The 27919-nt window shown below is 44.5% G+C and overlaps 1 protein-coding gene and 2 long non-coding RNA genes across 4 annotated transcripts; 2 read left to right on the top strand and 1 right to left on the bottom strand.

The window, feature by feature from the left end:
* The first annotated feature begins 4047 nt into the window (after positions 1-4047).
* LOC310762095 lies at positions 4048-8531 on the top strand. The gene is made up of 2 exons (XR_014547853.1): positions 4048-4205; positions 6754-8531. It is a non-coding gene; the product is annotated as an uncharacterized lncRNA (long non-coding RNA).
* A 9678-nt stretch (positions 8532-18209) lies between these two features.
* MID1IP1 (MID1 interacting protein 1) lies at positions 18210-20656 on the bottom strand. 2 transcript variants are annotated; one of them, XM_083611996.1, is made up of 2 exons: positions 20532-20656; positions 18210-20017 (listed from the first exon to the last, which is right to left on the bottom strand). In XM_083611996.1, exon 2 carries the CDS (start codon positions 19663-19665, stop codon positions 19153-19155), a length of 513 nt encoding a protein of 170 aa, XP_083468122.1. In that variant the 5' UTR covers positions 19666-20017; positions 20532-20656; the 3' UTR covers positions 18210-19152. The 2 variants fall into 2 exon arrangements, with proteins under 2 accessions (XP_083468122.1, XP_083468121.1); XM_083611995.1 differs by lacking the exon at positions 20532-20656 and adding an exon at positions 20183-20235.
* A 35-nt stretch (positions 20657-20691) lies between these two features.
* On the top strand, positions 20692-25132 carry LOC310761808. The gene is made up of 2 exons (XR_014547724.1): positions 20692-20807; positions 24184-25132. It is a non-coding gene; the product is annotated as an uncharacterized lncRNA (long non-coding RNA).
* The last annotated feature ends 2787 nt before the right edge of the window (positions 25133-27919 follow it).

The raw sequence follows: 27919 nt of genomic DNA, 5'->3' as shown, positions 1-27919 counted from the left end.
CTTCTTAGGCCATGCTCCTCCTCACACACGCCTCTCCCCAGGTCACACCCTCCCATGCCCTTCTCAAATGCTTCTTCCTGGTGGAAATGGGTCCTCAAAGCAATGGTGTCTTCTGCTTACCTGGATGCAGTGTGGAGAGTGCAGTGTATTGACTCTCCTGGCTCGCTGTACGAGGAGCTGCCTGAGTTAACTCTCGGGCACGGTGTTTTTAGTTTCTGTTCTGCTTGCGCAGCCTGCTGTGTGGTTTTTAAGTTGATCTTGTCTATGCTACCTCAGGGCAGCTTCAGAGTGTTGTGTTTGTGAGTGTGGGTGAAGAAAATATGGGTTTTCCATGGCTGAATGTTGCCTACTACCCCAAAGTTGGAGCCACATCCATTGCTCCTCCCCCATTTGCCTACGGCCATATCCTAGCTGCCTCTGGCACTCATCGCTGTCAACTTTTTCCTTTTTTTAAGGGAAATTCCCTTAAAATTCCGAATAGGATTCCTCACAAGAAAAGGGAAACGTTGACAGCTATGCTGGCCCTATTCACCACCACTAGTATGTGGCCCCTGGGAAGTTGCCCATGAGGGAATGTGGCCTTCAGACTGGAAAAAAAAAGCTCCCCACACCTGCCCTATGTCTATACAGTGGTACCTTGGTTTTCGAGTCTGTACGACTCCCAAAACCATTCAAAAACCAAGGCGCGGCTTCTGATTGGCTGCAGGAGCTTCCTGCACTCAATCAGAAGCTGCAGAAGCCATGTCGGATATTCAGCTACCGAAAAGCGTTCGCAAATTGGAACACTTACTTCTGGGTTTACGGCATTCGGGAGCCAATTTGTTTGACAACTAAGCTGTTTGGGAACCAAGGTACCACTGTAGTTATATTTTTCTGATTTCCCATTTTACCCCATGCTTAGGTTTATTGAAAAGCATAACAGAACCCTCCAGAAGTGAGCTGCCACAATGTGAGGAACAGAAGTTCAAATGCACTGGTTGAAGGGGAGCAGGTACAACTTACTGGGCTGCTGAGAAGGGGAGGGGGGTCAAGCCAGGCTGCAGGTTCATTGGAGCTAGATCCTGCTTCAGGATACTGAAGCAATTTGACCTTTCACAGCAGTTCCTCAAAAGCGCTTCTGGTGACATTAACATTTGCCACCCAACCATGACCCAAATCTAGGAAACACTCACAGGAGTAGCACACAGAAAGGAGGGATATAAAAAAATTTCATCCTTGTTTTTCCTGCTTGGTCTCTTAAAAGTGTAAGAAGATAAACGAGACCTACGGGAACTTACAAGGCAAACATGGTGACTTGTGGCAAGAACTGTCCTGTACAGATAAGAACAGAATTAAAGTCTTTTGATATACAACTGCACTTGATTTATTTTAAGGCATAAGGTTCATTTGGAAACAAAACATGAGTATTTTAAATTCCCAGCAATATTTGTGAATCTCATCTTTATTCATTTTTACATTTAAAATCTGTGTTTCTGGGTGTGGGAGAATTCAGTATTGGGCTCCTTTCACGTAACAGCTGAGTGTACTAGGAGGATATACTTACCATCTCCTCACCATTTCCATGACACCATCTCCATGACATAATAGCCAGTTTCCATCATGGAAACTAACTTCCCAGAAACAGAGAGTACAACTGATACAGGCCCTCTCATCCTGGAAACAAGAGATATCCCAGTGTTTTGTTGTAGTTAATAACTGCAAGGTGTTTTACGTGTACTGCATTGCAAATATAAAAGAAAAAAGATGAACTGTGGTGGGTGTGGAATAAATTTGGCTAGCATCTAAGTAAGGCTTATAGATTACAAATATAGTTTATTTGGCTACATAGAAACTGAGCAGATAAAGAATCAAGCCGTAGAAGAAGCACATACTCAGAAAAGCTGGGGAAAGGACCCAGGAACTAGATAAAGAGTGAGTCAGCATGAAGCTATGCTCAAGAAATGAAAAATGAACGCTTGGGAAATGAGACCAGTGGAAATTTGGTTAGCTCCATAGGCATGAATCAGCAAAGAGATACTGAAATATTATCCATGCACCATGCTCCCATGCATGAGAATGGATCAGTAGCTTCCTATCAAAAATTAAGGGCCATTGACCTTTTATATTTGGATACAAAACACACACAAATAGTATGCTGGATATGAAGACCTTGAACATACAGGAGTGGCAATATCTTTCCTCTTGTGTGTATTTTAAAGTGAAATGTGATCTCTAAACATGCACTTCCATATTTCACAAGTCACATGAGCATTTTGTATTAGGGATCTATAGCAACAAATTTCAATAAGCAGACATAATGAATCTATAATAGGTGATCAGCAGAGTTTATGAGGCAGAGGGCCTGTCTGAATGGTGTTTGCGGCGTGTAGTTTAATAGGAAAGGCTGGGCCAGTGGAAGTCCAGCTATGCCAACCAATGCCAAAGACATTTACATCCAGTGTCACGGGCTTATTTCAGTGCAGATTAACATTTGGCATGCCAGTATGAATGATCATGTGTGGCAGTGGAGTATCAAGAGCTGACGCAGGCTAAATTCTGCACATGGGTTCAGTTTTTTGTAGCCACCCACCATGCACAGTAGCAATCATAAGAACAGGGCAAATGCTGAATGCCTGTATTCTCTGTGGTTGCACCATCATACAGTGGTACCTCTGGTTACATACTTAATTCGTTCCGGAGGTCCGTTCTTAACCTGAAACTGTTCTTAACCTGAAGCACCACTTTAACTAATGGGGCCTCCTGCTGCCACTGCGCCGCCGGAGCACGATTTCTGTTCTCATGCTGAAGCAAAGTTCTTTACCCGAGCTACTATTTCTGGGTTAGCGGAGTCTTTAACCTGAAGCGTATGTAACCTGAAGCGTATGTAACCTGAGGTACCACTGTATTATAGAAAGCACTTGAGAAGATCCAGAAGACATTTCTCTTTTATCAGAGAGTTGCATTTTATTTACCTACAATTTTATTTTATTTTTTATTTTCTTACCTGTGTTTTCAGCATTTCACAGCCTGCAAGTCATAGCACCATATCTTTCTGTGGTGAAATTTTGTATCATACAGAAAACAAAATGTTCTGCAGATGTAGTCATTTAGGCCTTACATCAATTTCATTGTGAAACTGGGACGCTGCAGATTAACTCCTTGTTCTAAAAAAGAATTTCTTTTGGTTTCCTCATCTAATCATTTCTGCGCAGTCAGTTCAAAAACAAGATTTCAGCTGGGCCAGGGAAGGCTATGCCTTGGTTCACTATGCTCCTCTTTCAAATCCTGTTGTAAGTGACTAATGAAGTTAAAGACTTGTATGGACGATCCAATTTTTCTGGGCTATGGGAGTGGCTTTTCTCTTAATGCCACAGTGGCATTAACAACATTCCTACAACAGAGTACTCCTTGTGCTAACACAGTAGAGGAGGGAAAGTAGCCGAAGATGGGGGGTGGGGTGGGGGAGGGGAACATATCCTTTCGTTGTTACTCGTTGTTAGACCATGGAGATGTGTATGCCAGTGCAGGAAAGTAAGTGTGCACATTGTTCCAAGAAAATGCCGGTCTTAAAAATATTGAAATAATTGGATTCTTTTCCACAATAATTTTTCCTTTTAAAAAGTATACATTTATATTAATTAAAAGATTATAAAATCCATTTTTTCTTCAGAGAATTGGGATCCCCTCCTCAGTGAATCTCCCCCATTAATCTACACTGGAAAGCTTAGGCCAGAGTAAATTTGGTTTAAGTGCAAATATATATATATTTTAAAAAACATCTGGGAACCACACTATTGGGGAATATGAGTTTGGTACTTAGTACTATGCAGAAAGGCCCAGCTCTCTTACCCCTCCATTTTGCTCAAGTGAGGCAAACACATAGTCCAACCAGCTCCTGAATCCAGAGCCCAGGCTAGGTGCGGTGGGCTTCCATTTCCACCAAAGCTAAACATTATTTGCCTGCCCCCAGGGTCTATCTACATCTTCCCAACTCCCAGCAAGGTGTCACATGAGTTATCCACCAAGCGTGGCCTGTGCTCTGGCCATAAAATGCCAACTGTCATTCAGTCCAGGATGGGGGAGAGAGCCCTTAAAAATGGGCTGCAGTGTGCAGCCAGGGTCCACCAGTCCCTCACCTCAGGGCCCATCACCCATCATCAGAAAACCCTGCAATGGACCACCTACTCTTTTACTTATCAGGAGACTGAAAGCCTGTTAGTAACTAGGTCAGCATCGGTAGATTTGGGCTAAAGAGTTTTTATTTTCCAGTCTATTTTGTCCCTCTCCAAACTCCTGGAAAGTTTGTTTGGGGTGCTGGGAATTGTAGTTCTCGGAGGGGTAAACTACTGTTCCCAGAATTCTTGGGGGGTGGGGGAGAATGTGCTTTAAACACTTGGTGAGTACACAAATTGCAATTTGGTGCGTATGCAATTACAATCTCCCTCACTATGTTTTTGTCTTGCTCTCCCTTTTTTGTCTCCTGACTATCTCATCCTCACAGTGCCCATCCTGTGTATGTCCCTTACACTGATTCATTATATTTCTGTCTGAATCCATTCAGGAAAGCAAAAGTGTAGCCAGTCCTATCTTTAGAGCGAGTTATTGAGTGTCATGAAAGGCTAGCGACAACTTGAACATTTATTTATTTTATTCTTATTGTATTTTTGCTCCCAGGAAGAGGCATGTGTGGGATTTTGTGTCTAAGGTGCCAAAATAACTTGGCCAGCCTTAGGTCCTCTCCACCTTGACCTAGGGCGGGGTGCCATTTGCTGTTCCTCCTCAGGCAGCAGGAGCCACAGTGCTGGGCGGGGAACTGGCGGGGAGACACTAGAAAAGCAGATGGATTAAGATAACAATGAATTAATGAATTCAGACTAAGTGGGAAACAAGTTCCAAGATTTAAAGAAAACTGTTAGGAAAACAGTGATGAAACTGGAGGGTGCCGAACAGTGGCAAAGATGCTGTGTCTGATGAAGTGTTTGAAAATGTTGAGAGTTCAAGAAAGGCAATGAATGGACAGAATGTGGAGCAGGCAGAATTGGCGTGTTCACCAGGGTCACTCCCTAGGCGGCAAATAAGTAGAGGTAGAGCTTGAAGTTTGGAAGCACTCCAGGGTCGGATTTAGGTTTGATGAGGCCCTAAGCTACTGGAGGTAATGGGGCCCTTTATATGTCCAGCTGTCCTTTGTCAACAACAAATTGTCGCTGTTTTTTGTGGAGTGTGGTAATTTATGGACCTAATAGGTATCTAAAACCACATATAGAAATGAGCAAACCAGTGATATTTTAGGGAGCAGGCTAGCAGGCGGGGCCCATTACTTACATCATAGGAGCCTATGCAACACAAAACACTGTTGCTGTATGTAGGTTTTATTTTGTTTGTTTTTTATCTTATATTTTAGAAATGTACATCCAGGTTTTTTTTCCTTTAAATTTTTTTTGGGGGCCCCAAGAGAGTGGGGCCCTAAGCTATAGCTTGTTTAGCTTATATGTAAATCCGGCACTGAAGCACTCCCAGGTTAATTAAGAAATGCTGTGTATCACTGATGAAACTGCAGTCAACGCATTTTCAAGCACTAAAACTGATTTCTAAGAAAGGTCATGTGAGTACACAGAAAGTTACATCTACGTTGAGGAAGAAAGATACGCATTCACTCTGCACATATCTGTGCATGTGTCGGCACAGCCTTCCTGGTCTCCCACCTATCTTTCCTTGGCACTTGTAGTTTTTCTTGGTCTGCCTCTATCCTTTGGGCCTGCCCCCATCTCTCTCAGCTGCTAATCTATTAGTATGTCACATGTAGCTAAAACAGTCTTGCCTTAAGTGTTTTTATGTCTTGGCCTAGACAGCAGGTAGCTTAGGGAGACGATTTAGGTTTTAAAATGTGAATTCCTAAGTTCACAAGTTTCTTATGTATAGTCAAACCCCTAATTCATAGCTGTATGCCATGAGCTTCTAATGAACCCTTCCGGACACAGACCAGTTGATAAGTGGTATAGCTTTTCCCTGAAAAGGAACAGAAGACACTTGCCTCTTCTAGGATGTGAACTTGGCTTTTTCAGAAACAAATCCACTATCAGATCCATTATTGTGTATATTGTCAGGCTTAATTTGAACAGCACAAAACAAAACTGAAATTAAAATCAGGTGCAAAAATACCTTTTAAATTATCGGGAGGGGGGGTGTCTTTAAAAATAATAATTACTGCCACTTTAAATAGCTGCATAAGGAGAAGGAACTGATTCAGGCACCACCCCTGAAGTTCTACAGCTAGCCAAGTATTTCTCTCAATCACTAAATAAATATACAATCGGTTAGTCACAAAACAAAATAGAGGTGTGTTATGCAGAAGCAGGGTTTTCTTAAGCTCCTTTTTCCGGCCTTAGCTAGATGTTACACGTGAATGTAAGTTAAGAAAATCTGGATTGTCTTTTACTTGTTTTTAAGAGAAAAGTATTTTTTGAGTGAAGGGATTTGAAGTCACAGGGAGTGCTCACCCCTTTTTTCCGCTGTTGTCCCTAGTAGCTTTTCTCTCTGCAAAATGCATGCTTTCCCTCTGGGGTGGGGGCGGGGAGTGGAGGAATTCCTGTGAATTGTGCTACTACCAACTTGACTCAGAAGCCTAGATAGAAACTTGGCAAGCAGTCTTACTGTATCATGACCATATAAAGAAAATGTCACTCCCTAGAGGATTACGGATATCAGGCTTTAGTTTTGAAGGCCCCTGACTTTCAATTTCTTTCTCAACCTTTTTCTCTTAAACTTGTTAAACAGGGCTGACTACTTCACTGAGACCAGCATTATTGGAAGCAGTTTTTCTTGCCAAGAGTTTGTTGAACAAGAAGAGAGAGCTCAGGGATTTGGCAACCGTGCAGAGATTGCATCAGCTGATGCATACGTATGGAGGATGGGCAGGAGGGAGGAGACGGTTCCTATGATATCCTTGGCCTGAACAGAGTTTTGTCATCGCTTTCTGCACAGTAATTTTTATTCAGAACCTGAAGCAAAAAAATGAGCATTGTGACATACCCAGGGGTCCTAATGAAAGAGTCCTTGCCGCTCTCTGTACCTTGGTACCTTCTAGGGTCAGAAGGAAGTCCATTGCAGCTGGGCATCTAAGGGCAATAGTCAAGGAAACAGTAACACAATGACTTTCAGCTATGCAGTGTAAATTGCTTGCCCTCCCCACCCCCTGTACCCTCCAAATCTGGTCTGGGTTTCCCCCTGCCCCCAACCCTCCAAAACAGATTTAAGGAACTTGTGGGGAAAGGGGAGGCAGGGAAGTTGCACTGCACAGCTAAAAATCATTGTGGTAGCGTAGCTGTCCACTGTGCTTCATCTTTGTCACAGGAATTCAATCCACAAATGATAGGCATATGATGGAATACCTTGGCAGATAACAACAAATGAGTGGTGCAACCCTTAGCCACTAAAACTGGTGGAAGAGTTGAGAGCTAGTGTAGGCTGAAAGACTGAGCAGAGAACCATTCCTGGTTCAAAGCACATCTCTGCCCTGACCTCACTCGACAGCTTTATCTCTCAGCCTCAGCTCCCCATCTGCAATATGTAAAAGCTTTTGGCCTGCCCTTTACAGGGATGTTCTGTAAAACAAATTGCTGCAATAATGTGCATGAAGTGTTTTGAACACTCTGAAAAACATCATATATGATAAATAACAAATGAGTGGAAGGAGAACTCAAGCAAGTGGTATAATCAACAGCCACTAAAATTAATGGAAGAGGTGGGAGGTAGTGTAGCCTAACAGCTAAGAGACCGAGCTGCCAATTATCACTGGTTCAAAGTTTGTCGTGACCTCACTAGGCATCTGTAGGCAAATCATTCTCTCTCAGCTTTAGCTCCTCATCTGCAATGTGGGGATGTCTTACATGGATGGGTAGAAGTTGCTGCAATACTGCATGCTAAGTGCTTTGAACACTTTCAAAATTGCTACATAAATACTCATTGTCATTTTCTTTAAGAGGGTTTGGATCCACATTCAGGCTTTGCATGAAAGGGGTGAAAACCACTGGTTAAAATCATAGAACTTGTGTACCTAATACCTATGTTTTGTCTATGAAAATAAACATTGAATAGACATTAAACAATTGGAGGGGGGACGAGAATTTTAACAATTCATTAATGTATAAGCTTTCATGGGTCACAGTCTACTTCATCATATGAGTGTAATCCTAAATCAGCAAGTTTCTGTCCATACTTGTGAGGTGGGGGGGGGGCAGGGAAATAAAATACAAAAAGAACAGACAGTGATGATTATCTAAGAGCAAATTTGTTACAGTGACTACTTAGCAAAACTGAGTTGGTGATTACAAACATAGGGTTTTAATTGCTAATTGCTTTACAGCATATTTCTAGTTTGGATGGTTGCTGTTCACTTTACTTTCAGAATATGGTACTTAAGATACCCACAAATGTACGAAAATGTAACCTGCAAATAGCTAAACAAAACATGTTTAATTCCCCACTTTGTTAAAGGTTACCAAATATGTGTTGGGGGAGTTCAATAAACACTCACGTGGCATTTTGCAATATAATTTTCCACATATCCTCCAGACTCTTCCTGCTATGCATCATGAGATTTTTGATTTGCAGATATCCAAGTGGTTCAAAATGTTGAAAGGATTTAATCACAAGTTTGTTCACATGCCAGTCACAGGTTTGCTAAGCAACACTGAAGACTCAGCATCCCAGTTCCTATGTAATCCATCCAACATTATCATTTTAGCCATGGGAATAACTTGCCGGTATCCTCCCTGGAATACATTATATATTGTAAAAATTTCTAGCAGAAATCTGCCCCCCTTACTATTTCAGTCTGGCTTCAAGGCTGGTCTTGGCACTGAAACTGCCCTGATTGCCCTTGTTGATGACATTTGGGAGAGAGATGCTGGTAATGTGACACTGCTCTGTCTCCTCAGCTGCTTTTAACACTCTTGACTCCGTATCCTTCTGGAGCATCTCAGAGAGGTTGGGGTTGTGGGCACTGTGCTTCTGTGGTTCTGCTCCAGAAAGCAGTTGTGGGAGTTGTCCTGTGGTGTCCCACAGGGTTCTGTCTTGTCCTCCATGCTATTTAACATCTATGTGAAGCCTCTGAGAGCAGTCAGCAGGAGATCTGGAGTGAAGTGCCCTCAGTATGCAGATGACATCCAGCTCTATCTCTCCATTCCATGTTAACTGGGAGGGGCTTGAGGTGTTAGACCTGTGCTTGAGGAATAGTGGGATGGATGTGAGCCAGTAAACTGAAGCTGAATCATGAAAAGAAAGAGGTGTTGTTATGTCTCCCAAGCTCTCACGTCTGGGAGGTGGGAAGAAGGCCTGCCCTGGATGGGGTTCTACTCCCCTGGAAGGAACAGGTCCACAGCTTGGTGGTGCTGCTGGATTCAGCACTGTCATGGAGGCTCAGGTGGCCTTCAGGGCTAGGAGTGCCTGTTTCCAGCTGTGGCTGGTTCACCAGCTTACTACTGCTTTTGGACAGAAATGACTTGGCCACTGTACTCAATGCTTTGCTAACTTCCAGAATGGATTGTTGCAATGCACTCTACATGGGGCTGTCCTTGAAGACAACTCAGAAACTTCAACTGGTCCAAAATGCAGCAGCCAGATTACTGGCTGGAGATCCATTAAAATCTTACATTAAAATCCCTGCTTAAGGTGCTCATGTTACTGTTCAAAGACCTAAACAACTCAGGCCCCAAATGCGTGAGAGACTGCCACCTTCCCTACAGATCCCCTCAGATGGTAAGATCAGCAGATGGGGCCCTATTGATTGTTCCACTGCCATCAGAAGCTCAGGGGGGTGGGACATTTTCTGGGGCAGCTCCTAAGTTGTAGAACTCTCTGCCCACCCTCTACCGAAGTACATCTGGCATCTTCATTGTACAGCTTTTGGTGAATGCTGAAGACATACCATTTTACCCTGGCTTTTGACTCTGCTAAAACTCCCATTCAGCCACAAGGCATAACCCTACATCAGAATTGTTGTGAAGATGCCGCCCAGAGCTCTTTCAAGGAAAGATGTGTTAATGTAATAAATAAACACATATCTATATACCTATTCTGTCATTTCAGCTCTCTGAATTATCAGTGCATGCTGGAAATTCTTCTGCTCTTCCTGCGGCTCATTCTTCACTCAAAGCTATAATCCTCTCCTTGTGATATGATAATCTTTTCAATGACACTATTATATTGCCACAACTAAGGATGAGGATTTGAAGGACAAGCAAACCTGTTGCTCAAGGTTGCTTTCATATCTTGCTAACACTTCAAAAGCCACTAGAACGGTGGTTCCCAAAATGTTTCTCCCATGGACCACTTGAAAATTGCTCCTGGTCAGGGGACCACTAGGTGGCGCATCGGAAGATGGCTGACAATAACATCTCTCCGACCCACACGAGGTAATTTGGAGGCTATGATGGGGGTAATTAACCTCCTTAACCCCCCCAGGATTGTGGGGGGGACGGCCCTTGCCTGCTGTGCCCTATACCACCCCCGAATTTGTGGGGGTGGGGGCACTAGGCACAAAGCCCTCCTGTGGGATTCCGGCACTCCTGGACGCCGTCCCTGATTCGCACCGCTAGTTGCAAGCATCTTCAAAAGAAACAATTTGGACGAGATAAATTGCACATGCTTCAAGGAAAAAGGGGAGTAAAGACTGCTGACAGAAGAGATCTCTGATAACAAGACAAGAATAAAATATGAGAAGATACGTCAAGATACGGTATGACAAATGACTGAGGGGGGAGGGGGGAGAAACCTGCCTTCCTTTTTCTTATGTGATTTAACAAGAATCCCCTCCCCTAATGAGTCAGAAACTAAGGACTTAAGCTGTGGATTTAAGGCTGTGTGGAGATAAACTTTCGAACCAAAGCAATGTTTCAAGATGAAGCTGGAAAGCTAAGAGTTTTGGAATGACGCAGTTAAAAATGCTGTCGCCATTTTGGGAGGCATTGTTGGAGCTCTTGGGTCTGGGAGGAGAAAGAGAGAAATAGAGTTGTTTACATATCGTGGATCAACTCCTCGGTGGGACTTAAGAGCGACAAATGCCAAATTCATGATGGAAAGAGCGATGCTATCTACGAAGGAGATATATGGAAACCATCTGGACTTAGTGGAGGAACGGGAAATCCACACAGGATTATTATTTTGCTTATCGGCTTAAGGAGACTAACAGAAGAGATCGTAAAGGAAAAATAGAAATTATATGAACAAGATATGATGTGGAATGGGACTGATTTGGACATTAACGCAGTAATAAGAAGATGATTTGAATCCCCCTTTGGATCTTGAAGTATGGGTTCCCCCAACAAAATTTAAAAATTTGGCTTTGTAATTTGGAATTATGTGATGTGATTTAATTTGATGTGATTGGCCAGTTAATAAAAATTATTTTAAAAAAAATTGCTCCTGGTCTTGGCAGACCACTTAATGATTCTTTTACAGCAATTGTTATGTTTTGTGGTAGATACTGTATGTTTTTAATGGTGTTTTATTGACTGCTTTATGTTATTGTATTCCATAGAATTGTAATGATAATACAATAAAATACATACAAGGAATTAAAAAATCAATTAAAAGTAAATATGAATATTGAAATCAGACAGATCACCTGAATGGACCACAGCTTGAGGACCTTTGCACTGGAATGCACTTTTGCCAGAAAGTTCATAATTATCTTCTACGCATTGACAAATTGTGATTATTATGCATGTACATCATAAATAGGGTAATAGTGAACTCAGCTGCCTGAAGGTCTGCAGCAACAGGCTTGACGGAACCCAAAGGTTTACAGAATTACAAAAACCCAAAAATCCAAACAGGAGGAATGTAAAAAAAAGGCACCTTCACTGTTCTATTTTCAGTGCTTGCTTGAATTTTTTGTTTAATCAAGCCTATTATGCCACGTAGCTGTTGTTTTAATCTCTTTTACTGTTAGTTTTAATTATTTTAAAATGTTTTTAATTGTTTTTAACATTTTTTATTGATGATTTGAAAATTTCTTGTAAACCGCTGTAACCGTGAAGGCTCGCAAATGCAAATATCTTTAAGTGGGAACTAGGCTTTAAGAGTGCACATCACCAGATCCTCAAATCACTGGGCGATGCCATTACAGTGGTACCTCGGGTTACATACGCTTCAGGTTACATATGCTTCAGGTTACAGACTCCGCTAACCCAGAAATATTACCTTGGGTTAAGAACTTCGCTTCAGGATGAGAACAGAAATCGTGCGGCGGAGGCGCAGCAGCAGCAGGAGGCCCCATTAGCTAAAGTGGTGCTTCAGGTTAAGAACAGTTTCAGATTAAGAACAGACCTCCAGAACGAATTAAGTTCTTAACCCGAGGTACCACTGTACATTTGAACTGACTTCCGAATTAAAAAAATTTACCCTTCCTAATCAAATGTGTGATTTTTTGCAGCTGCATTGACCTTCTCAGTTGCAATGGTATGATGAGACCCAAATGCAACTAGAGCCAGATAAATGTTTTGCAACCTATTTGTTTTCACTTGACTTGCAGCGTATTTCTCATTTGCCACATTGTCTCTGAATGCCTTAAAGCAGAGCTTCCAAACTTTTCAAGTTGTTGACACACTTTTTGGATATAGGAATTCAGTTTTGTATCATTTTGCGACACAGTAATTCAGTTTTACTAGCAAACTAGTGGTTAAACTAACCCTTTCCAGCCCCAGGAGCAGCACGGGGAGTGTTTGTGCAACACACCTACACACTGCAGTTGACACACTAATGTGTTGCGACACACAGTTTGGAAAGCTCTGCCTTAAAGAAACTTGAGCCTCCAGCAATTTCTCTGGGCAAGGCCTAACCATGTATAATCAGTTTGCATTCCCCTACTACAAGAGCAGCTAGCCACCAATTTGAACATGCACCAAAACCCCTTTTAATGTCCTCAACACAGGTGTGTAAATAACATGGGGAACCTCATGAGTATCGTTCAATTGGCATTGTGTTCTCCCATGTAATGAGCAAATCAAATCAGTAGGGTCACGTGAGCAGCTACAAGTAGCTGGTGACAGTGTCCTTTGTGGTCATTGTCAGTTTCAGAAAGTGTAAGCCAGGCATCCCCCAACGCGTCCCTCCAGCTGTTTTGGGACTACAGTTCCCATCATCTATGACCACTGGTCCTGTTAGCTAGTGATGATGGGAGTTGTAGTCCCAAAACAGCCGGAGGGCCGGGTTTGGGGGTGCCTGGCATAAGCCATCTACAGTACACAATGCCATTTTCCTCACAAATCAAGCATTTTGAAGAACACACAACTCACTATGGGAAAATGCATCTGGAAGAGAAGGCTTTATAAAAGGATACTATGCTGGTGAATCATTAATCTGAAATGGTAAACTGATGCCTCAGCTCAGTTATCTATTGACTCTGGATGCTGGAAGTCTAACTGACTGGGGAAGGAGGGAACTTAGGAAGAAGCATACTATGAAGATGTAACAAGATAGCTTGCACCTATGATACCTCTCTACAATACCAGAAACCTGGCTGAGCTTCATAGGGTGTCAAAGATGTGACTGACACCATCCAGATTGCTAGACTGCCTAACCTTGCCTATCCAGCTCCTATTAACACAGCCCATATTTATGGTGTGGAAAGTAAGGATAGAATTTTTTTTTCCCTCTTTCATAATACTAGAACCTGAGGCCATCTAGCTGAGTGCTGTAAGATTCAAGGCATGCAAAATATAATACTCCTTCATGCAGCTCTTGGATAAACTATGGAGCTCACTCCCAAAGGAGCCACTGGTCATAAACATGGATGGCTCTAAAAGAGGATCAGACACACCCACACCATATATTTAAAGCACTTGGCTTCCCCCAAAGACTCTTGGGAAATATACAGTGGTACCTCGGGTTACCTACGCTTCAGGTTACATACGCTTCAGCTTACAGACTCTGCTAACCCAGGAATAGTGTTTCAGGTTAACTTTGCTTCAGGATGAGAACAGAAATCATGCTCCGGTGGCACGGCAGCAGCAGGAGGCCCCATTAGCTAAAGTGGTGCTTCAGGTTAAGAACAGTTTCAGGTTAGGAACGGACCTCCAGAACGAATTAAGTACTTAACCCGAGGTACCACTGTAGTTCACTCCTACACAAAACTACAACTCCCAGCCCCCTTAGCACGATACAGTTCTCAGGATTCTTTCAGGGAAGCTATGTGCTTTAAGTGCATGATGCAGATGTGACATTTGATAGACGATAAGGCTATCAATGTCCACCCGACATAAGGGCTATATGCTGTCACAGGCAGTATGCCTCTGAATACCACTTGGTGGGAATCACAAATGGCCACTGCTATCACACTTGGGTCTTGCTGTCTTGCTTGTGTACTTCCCATAAACATCTGGCTGGCCACTCTGATGTGTTGGACTAGATGGGCCTTTTGTTTGATTCAGCAGAGCTCTTACATTTTTTATACTTCATTTCAAATAGCCAAATTTACAGATTGGCTAACCCTACTTGCGAAGCGTGTACAGTTCATTTTCCAGTCACATACTGGGGAAGATCAAGATGTGGAATGTCTGTCTGTCTGCCTTCGTATTTCCCTTCACGCATGCTAGACATTTGTGGCGTGGAAGACCAACATTGTCCTGCCTCGATTGGCTCTTTAAAAAACCACACATTTTAACATCCCTTTTGATGTCTTGTCAGCATTCATTGTTCCAACTTGGCTGAGATGTGGATGCCTTTTGCCAATAGTTACTGACTTCCTCTATAAAATGGAAGTGTGAAAAGTCTCCCAGAAAGTTCCATTCACTCTTTCACTAGTCAGGTCTGCTTCCTGATGCCTTGATGAAGCATGTGGTTTGTCTGAAGCTGCCCAGTTTCACTGAGTCTTTGCAACAGGTTGAAACAAAAAGAACAGTATGGGTCTGTTGGACCCTGCCTGTTATTTCATCTTCTCCAGGCAACGTAGCAAAGCATTTGGCAAAATACTGCAGTTATATCTTTTCTGTAAATGCTATTGCTAATTGCATCTTCTCTATAGCAAACCTCTCATTTAATCCGAAGCTTGACTAATTGGCTATTTGTTTACACCCATATTCTTATGAATCAAACTTACCAAGAGCATTTGCTTAGGAACTTTCTTTTAAAAGGGCTGCCAACACGCCAAGTATTTTTCCCTAACAGAACAAGCCTAACTATGTCTATTCAGAAGTATTTGCTGTTGACTTCAATTAGACTTTTTACCAAGTAATGGATTAGGATTGCAACTATACAATGTAGTAACATGTTCTATCAGTGCAATGATTTCTGCTTGCGCAGTGGAGATTTCCCTCTCTCCTCCACCTATGCATCCCCTAAATCTGTTATTGGGTTTTCTATAGAGCAGATTTGGGGAGGTCCAAAACACATGTGAATGGGGGAGGGAAGTTCCATTGCACAAGCAGAAATCCTTGCATTGACAAAATGCATTAGTTGGAAACTGCCCTAAGTGTATTAAATTCTGGCTTTTGAAGCATAAGACTACGGTGGCAGCAAATGTTGATCATTATTGGCAGTAGTCTAAACCACTGGCCAAGATAAGGTAGGTTTTTACTCTCAAGTAAAGACAACAGGAAATTGAAAAGCACGTAACTAGGTTGACAAAATCATCAGAAGGCCAGGGAAAAAATTTATTTGATTTGCACAGGATGTAGCAAGCAGCAAGCTGAGTAGCCAGCAGGGAGGGGGCCTGTTACAATTGAAGGCAGCTTAGAAGAATGTAAATATGGAAACTCCTGATAAAGTAAAGTATCTCTGTTTCGTCTCTAGCCAGTGCTGGAATGTTTCATGAGATCTAACTTCAGTGAGAAATATCTACTATGCTATTAGTGATGCAATTACTAGTTGAACCCATTAATAACAATGTTAGCATGGTATGCAGAAAAGTATCTTAATGAACTAAAAGCACTTTCTTTGACTTCTTAAAAATGATTCAGGTAGAAAAGAATGCAATGGCATCATGGCTGACATTCTGCAAACTACACACCTCACATATCTAGCTTAGGGAGAGGGACAACAGCTTGATGGTAAACATGGTCTACATACAGGAGGTATCCCAGGTAATGGGAAAGACCTCTGCTTTTGACCCAGGAGAGCACTGCCTGTCAAGAGTAGACAATGCTGAACAAAATGGAGAAATAGTCTAGCCTGCCAAGAAGCGGCTCCCCATGTTCCTTTGATATTTTCCTCGCGATGCATTCCCATCCATGTCTACTCCCAGGTCTCATTAAGTTCAGAGGACTTACTGTTGGAAAACTGTAGAGAGTTGAAGACTAAGTTAAGAATTCCCAGGAACTGAACTAACTCCAGATTTGGGGGTGCTCTCATCAAAGTGAGGGTCAACTTCTATGTTAGTGCTTCCCAACCAGGCCAGTGCTACATACTTGAGACCAGTGGCAGATGACTATGACCTACCATTTCTAATTTCCCACAATGTCCTGGAACTTCAAAAGTAACTGTGTCAGGGCATTGTGGGAAATATAAATAGGTTGTCATTAAAACTTCCCACAGTGCTCCAATGCATGGTGGGAAATTTTAAATAGCCTGTTGACCAGCATAGAGTACCCAGAACAGTTGGCCCTGCTCAATCCCTAACTGTCCAAGGTTGCTGAGGGTAGTGTAAAAAACAAACAAAAAACAAGTCTGCATTGTTGCTGACAGGATTATTAAAGTACATTTTGACTTTAAAAAAGCAAAGTTGAAGACATATTAAAATAAAAGTAAATTCCACAAAAACTGTTAAAATCTTGGTTTGACTATAATATTAATTAAAAACTTAAAATTGTATGAATTTTAAAAATAGAGTAAGGCTATCCATTCCACCTCTGGTGGCTGCCATCACATCTAAAAGGCTTAATAGTGACATTTTTTCCAGTTATAAAGTGAAAGAAAAAATTCTGCACTTGTCTACTCAAAATTAAGCACCATTGATTGTATTGGGATAAATTCTGGACGAGGAGACATAGGATTGTAACCTTAAAATAAGATTTCAGTTTAAGCCATTTTATTATAAGAGACACAATATTTTTTTAAACCATTTTAAGAGCAATTATATCATTTTTACTCACGTAAGAGTGCTTAGTTTCAGCAGGATTATGTACCATTTCTATTTTTCCACTTCCCACAAAGATATAGCCCAGAATGGCCAGAAATGCTTTTGCATTAGCATATTATTGTCAAAAAGTTGAAACAAAGCCCAAAGGAATTTTCAGATCTGAATCTATAAAATGCATCCGCATCTTTAAAGGGTTTACATCATTATATGGCATTTTTTGTTTTAAAAGCTTTAAATGGTATTGCTGAAATGACCAAACAACTACTCTGTTGTTAAAAGTAGGTTTAAGAGGTCTCCAGATTAGGCTGGGTTCATATGAATATAACCACAATGCACTGTATGTATATGTTCTGAAAAAATAGGAAAACATTGGTTCAGACTCCAAGATAGCATACCTGGATTTAAACTAGAAAATACCACACAGAATGAAGCTGTTGATTCCAAGAACATGTCACAACATAAATAACTTGCGGAGTTAAATCTGATTAGTAGTTACCAAGTCTTAAGGTACTTAAATAACTAGGTTTAAAAGATTGACCTGCATCCATATAAATATCTTGCACTCAGTGTAGGTGTTGACTTGTAAAGGCAACTTGAAGAAGAGCTAAGAGAACATGGTTTCCACTTGTTGAGGTTCTTTTAAATTAACTATATGTTGCTTTGAACGGCAGCTCCCTGAGATGGATAGTTAACTTGAACTGTAGTGCAATCTACCTCTCACTGAAGTCCATGAGAAAACTGTCTCTGGTTTTAAAAGGGCTCAGTTCAATATACAGTGGGCACAGTGCCCATGCATAGCAGGGCATAATAGAGCTCTGAGTTCATACCCTCTTGAGTGAGGGGATGGCCTGGAAGCAAAGCAGGTCTGGATGTGGTTACTGAATGGATGGCAGAGATCCTAAGAACCCCTTGTATGACATTTGTGTTCCAGGATATAAATGTACAAAATAAGTATGGGCCTGTCCCTGTGCACCACAGGGGGAGAGTGGGGAATACAGGCCTGTCATCGCTGTAGTGAACTAGATCAAGCCTACCCCCCCACCCCTCCAAAAAAGATAATGTCAAGAATCGCTTCATATACAGTTTGTGTGTTGCAAAATAGATGTTAGCATTAAATTCTAGTAGAGGCACAACATAAAAACCAGTGAAGTCCATCTTAGTCAATATATTTGCTTATTTATTTTAGAATATACTCTACATCTGAATAAAAAAAGTTTTAAATAAATCTTCAATGCATGTACAACAATGAGACCCTTTTATCTTTCCATTGAAATAGGGGTGCACATTAGTTAACTGGTTCCATCCTCTGCAACTGAGTATAAATAGTTCTTAAGTAGCACAATTGCAGCCTCATATAGACCAGTTCAATGTAATGTGGAAAGGTAAGTAACTTTACTTAAAGGAGAACAATAATTGTTCACCTCGCTTGTAAAAAAAAAAGTTTAATTAATAGTAATGAATGTACATCCTTGTGCGTTGGTAAAAAATAAGACGCCTGCAGATCTAGGAGCATGCAAAGAGAATTCTTAAGACTTTATATACATATATATTAACGTTACAAAAGTAGTGCAAAACATGAAAGAAGTGATGCAATCGCCACTACTATTGCCGCCACCACACATGTGCGTGCACACACAGTTTTCCAGTGATTACAAACACACTCTTTCAGTAACTGGCCTGGGCCACTGTACATCATTCCGAGTCCTCAGAATCTGGAAATATTATACTCGACTACCTGGTTATGCCTGCTACACCAGGCAGAGATTCATCACCCCGCCTCCACGGATGTTCAGCGTTGCCAACAGTAAAACCCCACTAGGATATGCCTAGCAAGAAAGCCATTCCCTTCCGCCCTCACATTCTTCTCCCATAGACACATACAATTTTACATCTGCTGTAATGCTCGCCACTGGCTCCTGAAATGCTCCTTCTCTGCTCCAATTACAAAGCCACATAAGAGCATTTGCTTCTCTCGCACTCAGCACACACAAACACACACACGTTCTTCCCTAGCCCTTTACAAACTCAAACGTCCTCTGACTTTCTCACCCCGGCAGGCAAGCAGGCAGGCAGGCTGGCCGCGTCCTCCCCTCCCTGGCTCAGTGTCCCCAGTTATTGCCTCCGATCTCCTGCTTGTACCGGTTGGTGAGCACGTTGGCCTTGCGCGTCAGTTTGGAAAGCACCGTGTGCAGTCCGCTCAAGTGGTAGTGAAACTGCTTCTCCAGGTCCTCCTCCACCTCCTCGTCCTCGGGGAGCCCTCGGCTAATGTCCACGGCGCCAGGGCCCCCGTTCAGCTTGTCCTTCTTCCGGCTCGCGGCCTCCTCGCTCGCCTGCTGCAGCACGCCCCACTCGATGTCGTTGCGGATGGACTTGAGCAGCACGTAGTGGCTGTACATGTCTCTGCAGGAGCAGTAGGCGCCGCCGTTGGGGGTCAGCGAGGCCTCCCGCTCCCCGCCGCCGCCCGCGTCCAGCTCCTCCAGCAAGAGGGGCACGTCCCGCAGCAGGCTGGGCACCATCACCGTCTGGTCCATGTTGTTGACCGCCCCGATGAAGCGGTTCATGGCGTTGAAGAGCGAGTGCTTTTGGCTGTACGACTCGCAGATCTGCATCATCCTGGCGGCTGGCGGAGGCGCGGCAGGGCAAGGCGGGCTGCTGGGTTGCTGCTGTCGCAGGAGGAAGAGGGCGCCGAGCAAGACTTCGGGGAGCAGGAGCAGCTGCTCGGATGGGATCAAGGCGAGGCCCGAGTTTAAAAAGGCGCCAAACTGACGAAAAGTTACTGCTTTCCTTTCCCGCCTTTGGTTTCCTTTCTCAGAGATGGGAGAAGGAAAGCGAGCGTGCCGGCTCTTTCTCCCCCTGGCGTAAGGTATCTCTTTGCCAAGGACGAAGCTGTCTTTCCGCCCAGCTTCCCTTGTCCTGTAAGCAGTTGCCGGCTGGAAGCAAGAAAGCCTCTGCTGCAAGGAGTGGCTGCGAAAGAGAACAAAAGATGGCGATTAGGACCAGCCCCGTGCCTTGCCCCAAACCCTCAGCAACAGCAAGCCTCCCTCCGCTTCCCGCCCAGCTCCAAGCCTTTCTTTATGCCTCAGCCTCTTCTGACCCCAAGCTTGCTTTGTGTTCGGGCCCCCCCCCCACCTTCTTAACGTTTAGAGCTGCGTTCAAACCCAGATCTTATTCCATCCAGGAGAGAAAATGGGATGTGGGCGAGGAAACCACTTGAATAAGCATCTCCCTGCCCCCACCCGCCCGCCAGATCCCATCAATGCAAGTACTTGCGCGGCTCCAGATCTCCGCTCTGAAAACCTCTGAGCTAATGGAAAGTGCTTCTGAGCAGAAGCAAAGCGCCTGAAAAACTGCCGTCTGCCCTCGGTAGAGTTGGCAATAGGCTCCCATCCGGAGAAGCTGGAAACTCGGCATCCTCTTCCCTCGTTTGTTTCCGTTGCAGACCCCTTTCCCGCCAGACCCACCCCAGCCGCTTGCATACCGACACAGGCGAGCCCGCTTGGCTGCGCGCAAAGCAAGAGGAAGCCGACCGCGGCTCACTCCGGGTTTCCTCCCGCCTAAAGGGAACTGCCTTCCAGTCCCCGCAGGCACTCAGTGAAACGGAAAAAGACTGAGCTGGATTGAGGAAGCTCTGCTCGTCAGCCGTGGCCGAGCCCCCTTCCCCGCCCCGTCGACCTGACCCAGCCCCAGAAACAAGGCACCCAAGGCCGCACAGCTGTTCGCCTGCAAGCCGGCAAATGAACAAAGCCAAGCCGAGGTGCGTAGAGCAGCGCGCCACCACCTCCCCGCTCACTCACCGGGCTCGGAGCGGCGGCTTACACTGGCTGCGTCTGGCCGGCTGTGTGAGCGTCCCGGTGTCTCGCTTCTAGCTCTGCTCCCATGCTCTGAGCCAGTCGTATTTATAGCGTGTATGTTAAAACAAGGTGTTTCCAAGGGCCACCCCCTTGCAGTGAAGCGGGGCGGAGGAGGCGTCTCAGTCCGAGTGACCACGTGTAACACCGGGGACGAGGCGGCGGCGGCTCCGCCTCTCTCCCGGCGGCACCCAGGAGGGAGGGAGGGAGGGAGGGAGCTGCGCGTACCCGGCGACTGCTAGTGGCAGCCGGGGGAAGGGAAATGGTCGAGCATAGCCCCACACCCCACGAGGAGACCAAAGGAAAAGAAGGCAGCTCCGAGAGGCCCAGCTCGTATCTGGGGCGAAGGGGGCTCCTCCGCCAGTAGTGGAGAAGCGGTGCTAGGCATTGGCGCCGATTTGGGGCGAGATCATGCTCGAAGTCAGCGACAGAGTGATCTCACCCGAAATCAATCACATGATGCGGGGCGCACACACTATTTGAACGGCAATGCCCATCAACTGGCGGGGCAGCCCCCTCAAATATTTTATTGGGGGGCCAAAGGGATCTCACGCCCTAGGAATTGGCTCCTATGATGCAGCAGATGACACTGTGCAGGTTGCAGCAGTAGAGTGGGGGGGCAGGAGTGACAGGGTAGTACAGTGGTACCTCTGGTTACGTACTTAATTCGTTCTGGAGGTCCGTTCTTAACCTGAAACTGTTCTTAACCTGAAGCACCACTTCAGCTAATGGGGCCTCCTGCTGCTGTTGTGCCGCCGCCGCTGCCGCGCGATTTCTGTTCTCATCCTGAAGCAAAGTTCTTAACCCAAGGTACTATTTCTGGGTTAGCGGAGTCTGTAACCTAAAGCGTATGTAACCCGGGGTAGCACTGTACTTCTTTTGCCTCAAGTGGTGAAATAGGAAGTGCCCCGCCACATATCCACCCCTGGCACAGAAGCACGCCACCAACTCTATGGGGGGCATATGTGAGGACAGGGCTGAGTGCCCGCCAATCTTGAGGGGCCAGGCCGTGGCAGCAGCAAGTCTCATTTGGCTTCCCTGTGGTGGCAGAGGGCCCCACCAGGCCTCCATGCAGTGGCAGAGGGGAGAAGTTGGCAAAACAAAGCAGGGGTGGCTTTTACGGGTTTCACCCTGTCCTCTTAGGTCTCTGCTTCCTCTTAAGGCAGTATCCTGGCTGGTGCTGGCATGAAAGTAAAAGGTAGCTGGTGGATTAGGAAAGTCGTATCAGTGCCAGATTAAACCCTGTGGAGGCCCCTAGGCAGGATAAAATTAAACTAAGAAAGTTTGATTGTAATGTTATTTTAAGATCATATCAATATTATTTTGTTCCGTTGTCATGGGGTGTGGGGCCCATAGGCCAGTGCCTACTTTGCCCATTTGGTAATCCAGCACTGATTCATATACGCACTCTCAACCCGGTCAGCTGTAGCCTCAGGTGGTGAATGCCCCCAAGATGCACCCCCACAGATGCCCTGCCTACTTCTTCCAAGATGCCGCATTATTTTGAGTGAGAACTCATCTCAAATGAGTGCTGATGACGGTGCTGCTTCTCTGCCAGGAGTGGGTATATGGCAGGGTGTACTGTGTGGGTGGCGGTGGCAGCAGCAGGTATGGCGACACTGGTGGTGGTGGCAGCAACAGCAGTAGCGGGGTGGCACTTCCTTTTTCACCACTTGAGGCACCATGCCTAGCACTCCTGCACCGCCTACTCTGCTGCTGTGACCGGCTGTGTCCCCCAGTGATGGAGAAGTGGTGCCAGAAATCAGCACCAGTTTTTGGGGAGATCACCCTGATTTCTGGCATTTTCTCGCCTGAAATTGGCACTGATGCTGGCAGCAGTACTCCACCTCATAGCTGGGTCTGCCCTGGTGGAGCACGCCTTTAAGCCCAGTAGAGTGACGATGACTTTGAGAGGCCATTACTGCACCAGACTGAGCCCCAAACACCTCTCATTTCAGAAGTAAAGATGTCCTTTAATCCCAGACAAAAGGACAGCTTGCTGTTCCTCCACAATTTCCTATCACAGAAAAGGAGTCTCCAGAAACAGAATTCAGTTTATTTTTCTTTCCTGGGATCAATCCAGATAAGAGGCGGGGAAATGCTGAGCAGTCAGTGGGCGGGTTTTGTTTGTTTGTTTTGTTTCATTCTTAATGGAAATGTGGAGACAGCTCTGAGGAGCCACTTAACCCTTTCTAGGCCGGAGCAATGGGGGGGGCAGCCGACTGGGGACCTCGCTAGGGACCAACTGCTTTTTTTGTTTGAGTTTCTAACTTTAGTCTAACAAGACTCTCTCTCTCCCCCCACCCCAGTCTCAGGAAAGCTCTGACCCTTTCCCACTGAGCCATTTGCTGGATCAAAATAATCCCCAGCTGCTTCCATCTCCCAGAGGAAAGATTTGGGGTGAAAGAGTGCAAAATTTGGGGTGAAAGAGTGCAAAATGCACCAACATTGACTTTTCATCCTCACCTTACCCCAGACAAGAAAATATGAAAGAAGTCTCTGGTTGCTTCCAGGCAGGGCTTTTTCTTTATTTCATCTCTTATCTGTTCTTCACTGTAAGGTCACAGGGTGGCTTACAATAGAAAAAAGCAAATTACAGTACCGGTAAGTGCAAATTCCACTATATTCTTATAGTCCAGGGATGGGGAATGGGAGCCCCCACCCTTGTTTTTGGAGTTAGCATAACTAATAGCCTGGGATGATGGGAGTTGTAGTCCAGCAGCAAGGTAAACGGCGTTCCGTGTGCTGCGCTGGCTCGCCAGATGCAGCTTGTCACGCTGGCCAAGTCACCCGCAAGTGTCTGCGGACAGCGCTGGCTCCCGGCCTATAGAGAGATGAGCGCACAACCCTAGAGTCTGGCAAGACTGGCCTGTACGGGCAGGGGTACCTTTAGGGTTGCCTGTACGGGCAGGGGTACCTTTAGGGTTGTGGAGAGAGATGTACATTTTCTCATACATCCATATTTACTTGGAAGCAAGCCCCACTTAGTTCAGTGGGACTTAATACTCTTTGGGAAACGTGCAAGAGTGCAAAGTTACTTCTCGAGCCCAGATAGAAGAAACGATACAATACAAACACCCCGGGGTTGTTGTTTTTGGGTTGTCATTCTTCTCCCTATAAAAGGAAGGTTTGTAACGTCCCCACCCCAATCTGGGGAAAAAATGGCGAGCAAATTTCGTCCGATCCCTTTCTCACCCACGGGTGGGGGTTGAAATTGTGCTTTTAGTTTCTATTTGTATCTTATTCGCAGCCTAACTTGGCTTCTTATTTCACATTTGGCAGGGCTGCCAAGTACATCTGCCTCGACTTTCTACGACGGGAAGATCCCGGCAAGCCTGAATCATGTACAACTGGGCGTGCACTCGGTGGTTTTCCACGCCTCGGCTGCGTGAACACCACCCTCGGCCAAACTGGACACGCAGGTCCCGCGTGCTCACCAGCGCAGCAGCAAAAACAAGCTGCACACACGCGACGCGCCGTCTGGAAGCCCCGTCGGAAGGACAAAAAAGGAGACGGGAGCAGTACGAAGCTGACACGGATCTGCGCGCGACGCCGCGAGGGGTAAAGGAGGACACTCGAGCACGAGCGCGCGCGCGCCCTAAAGCCTCGCGCGCGGCCTCCCGGAGCCGACTCCTGCTCAAGTCCGAGAGCTAGCGGCCTGCCGGGATCACCCCACAGCCTCACCTCCAGCCTCAGCCAATCGGCTCTCGTCCTGCCTGTCATACTCCGTCCTCATATGCTAATAAGCAAGTCTCGGCGAGGCCCAATCAGAAACAACGCTCTCATTCTCTTTCTGCTCCAGCGCCCGTGGCAACAAAGGAGTGGCAGCTGAAAGAGCAGCATGAGGGTCTCGTGGCGGGGAGGGGAAGGGAATGGTAGCTGAGTGTGTTGCCCTGGCAACCTATAAACCACAATAAGCCAAGGCACCGGGACATAATGGGCCCTTATTTCCCGCACACTCTTACCGCGCTTCCTCTGTAAGAAAGGAACGGGAATAAACCTCTTATATTACTTACAGCCTCCTAGACTCATTTCATCATTATACACCCTCACATAAATCAATACCCACAGAAATACAACTGGCATAAATGCTGGCTTACGTTATCTAAAGCAGAGTCAGTGCATCTGCAAATGTAAACGATTATGGTGGGAACAGTTGCTGTAGGCGTAAATTACCCGATGGGAAGTTCTCCTGCGCAAGCCCCACTGAAATAAATGGGAACTGCTGGCATATGTTCGTGCACTGTGTATTCCGTTTGTTATAAGTCCCTTCCCGGGCTGATTTTATTAGTTCGTTCATAGGCATTTATAACTTGGCCTTCACCATGGAATCCCAAGGTGGGTTACACACAGCCCAATACAATTAAACCATGTAATGCATATATATTAAATGGTATTATTACCATTACTAGTGCTGTTATTTCATTATAACAGGGCTTGAGTAAAGAAACTTCCCAGTGCCGTATGCCCTTTTATTTGTGCCCATTTTCTTCCAGGAGGAGGGTATTGTAGATTTTGTGTAATAAGTCTAATAGAAAAAATAATAAACTGGAAAAAGCAGGGAAAGAATTCAATGGTAAATCACAAGAGAACTCAGTTGGAATTGTGCAATGACACACAGTTGAGAGTAAACAATACATTTTTAGCAGCAAATTGCCAGAAGTTGTAAGAAATCTTTCAACACATGAAAAATGTTAGGTCATACTACTGACACAGAAGAGGGAACATCATATTCTGGCTGTGTTTTCTTCTATGTAATGACTGTTTAAGAATAACTATACTAGTATAAATATTTTTTATTTTCTCCCCCTAGCTGCCTACTAGACACCCACCCACCCATACCCATGCAGTTTTCTTAACCCTATATATATCTTTTTATTTATAGTTTGCAACAAATGTAGCAAAATAGGTACAGATGTAATATATAGCTTCATTATATGTATGTGATGGTTTATGAAAATCAGCATAGAGGCTTAGAGAGGGAAACAGTCAGGACTTTATTTTGTCTAATTCCGTATATCCTGTTACTTTTTTCCTCTAAGCAGCACATAGCTTAAATCTGCACATCATCAAAAGGGACTTGAATTTGGTTAATTTCCTAATTCTGAAAAAGAACAAAAGTTGCAAACATATGTTTCTGATATGAAAATCAGCACGTACAAAGATTTTGTGGAGGCTCTGATGCCCGCTTGCTGCCCTCCTATAGTTGTGCAAAGAGTAATCTGTGTCCCAATGTCAACATTCTTTACCATTCATTTATCTTTTAACAGCAGTTCTTTGGGGAAAGCAGTGAGGAAGCTCAGGTATTCATTACCAGATGAAGCATTGCATTCCCCAGAGATTGTTTTTAGAGGGAAGACTTTGAAGCGTGATGTTTTGTTAATGATTAAAGCGCAGGTACTGAAGGATATACTGAAGGCCTGTCTGCATAGGAACTTCCTGCACAAACACCCCATGAGATATATAGGGTACCGTACCTAAGAAATGAGTAGTATTATGCAAGTGTTAACCCCTACGTCAAAAAGAAGAGTGCCCTTTATGGCTCAGGGCACACACTCTTCTGCAGCCAGCTGACAACACCTGTTTGCAATATCCTAAAAGGAACTAGCCCACACAGCTTCCTTGTGTAGGTTCCTCTTCAGAGGTACTAGAGGTGTGCAGCCAACCCATAATACTGCACAAGGGGATGGAGGCAATTCCCTGGCTCTAAACAGCTCTCAGAGAGAGAGTGTTGTGGCTTCATATGCCCAGAATGTTCCACTGCAGTGAATACAAAAGGAGCCTCCCTGAGGTAACAAACCCACTAGTCTTAAAATGTGTGAGTTAGACTTGTGGCCTACCTATTGTGGGTCCCAACAGCTGCCAGCTACCATATAAACCTTTGGTAAAATATTAAGAAACGTCCACAAAGGCATGTATGGGCTACAGGTGGGTCTCGGGCCTAAACAAAAAGTTGAATATTGTGCTAAGAAACAGTACTGTATTAGGGGCTGTGATCTGAAGGGATCAGTAGCTTCTCTGCTTTTCAAGTTCACAGCTGCTGACTCTATAATGCTGTTCACACAAGTATTCTGTTATTGTTGAATCAGGTGGGCGGGGAGGAAATAGATTCAGGGTGGATTAATAAAGAAATAATTTGTAATAAATGAGGAACTGAAATAGAATAGTGTACAGTCTATTAAGCAATGGTCAGGTATCAACCTATTAGCCTTTGATTGCAAATGGACACTTTATAAAAGGCAGGTTATATTATAATTTGTCTCTGGGTAGCTAGAACCTATGTCTTTCCTTATTCTAAACATAATTTGTTAGGAAGAAGCTACCTATTTTGTCAAATGCTGCCCTGCACTCCCTTTATTTTCCTGACACCCTTTACTCAAATGCCTTGTTCCTTAAAGTCTAGTTACCACTGCCACCACCCAAAAAACTGGGAGAGGAATGTGTGTGTTTCAGCAAAGCTTTATCGTCAAAAGCTTAGATAGCAATGCCTGCCAGTGCCACTTCGAAATTAAAGGTAGTTATATATTTTTTTTCTTTCCTTTTTAAAAGCTTTCCTACACATACTATGGCAGTGACACCTGTAAGGAAAAAATGAGCCCTCAAGTAAAGAAAACACATTTTTTTCCCCTGGAAATATGACACAAGGCTCAAAGAAGCCTGAAAGGAAGGCCAAGAAATCCAGATTGATTTTTCCGAATGAGGCCCATCTTCCCTGTTGAGAAGCAGTGGCCATTAAGTGTAACTTTCTTCACTTATCTATATTTTACAGACTTGTAAATCTGCAGAGTGTGAGAAGAACAGAAACTAAATGTGAACCTCCTTCTTTTCTCTCAGACTTCTATTTCTGTTATCTATGTAGGAGCCTCCAAAAGTAGCATTTTGTTCAGTTCACACCCTTCCCTTTTTAAAGGTTTGCAATGTACTCTTAACCCTTCCTCTTTTTGCAAACCACTCACCACTGTTAGCATTATCCTCACTTGACGTTCTTGACCTTTTTCTGTTCTCTAACAGCACATTT

This window comes from Podarcis filfolensis (assembly GCF_964270895.1).
Source record: "Podarcis filfolensis genome assembly, chromosome: 4".
Taxonomy (NCBI): Eukaryota; Metazoa; Chordata; class Lepidosauria; order Squamata; family Lacertidae; genus Podarcis; species Podarcis filfolensis.
The sequence above is the reverse complement of the archived record's forward strand: the minus strand, read 5'-3'. Positions and strand labels throughout refer to the sequence as shown.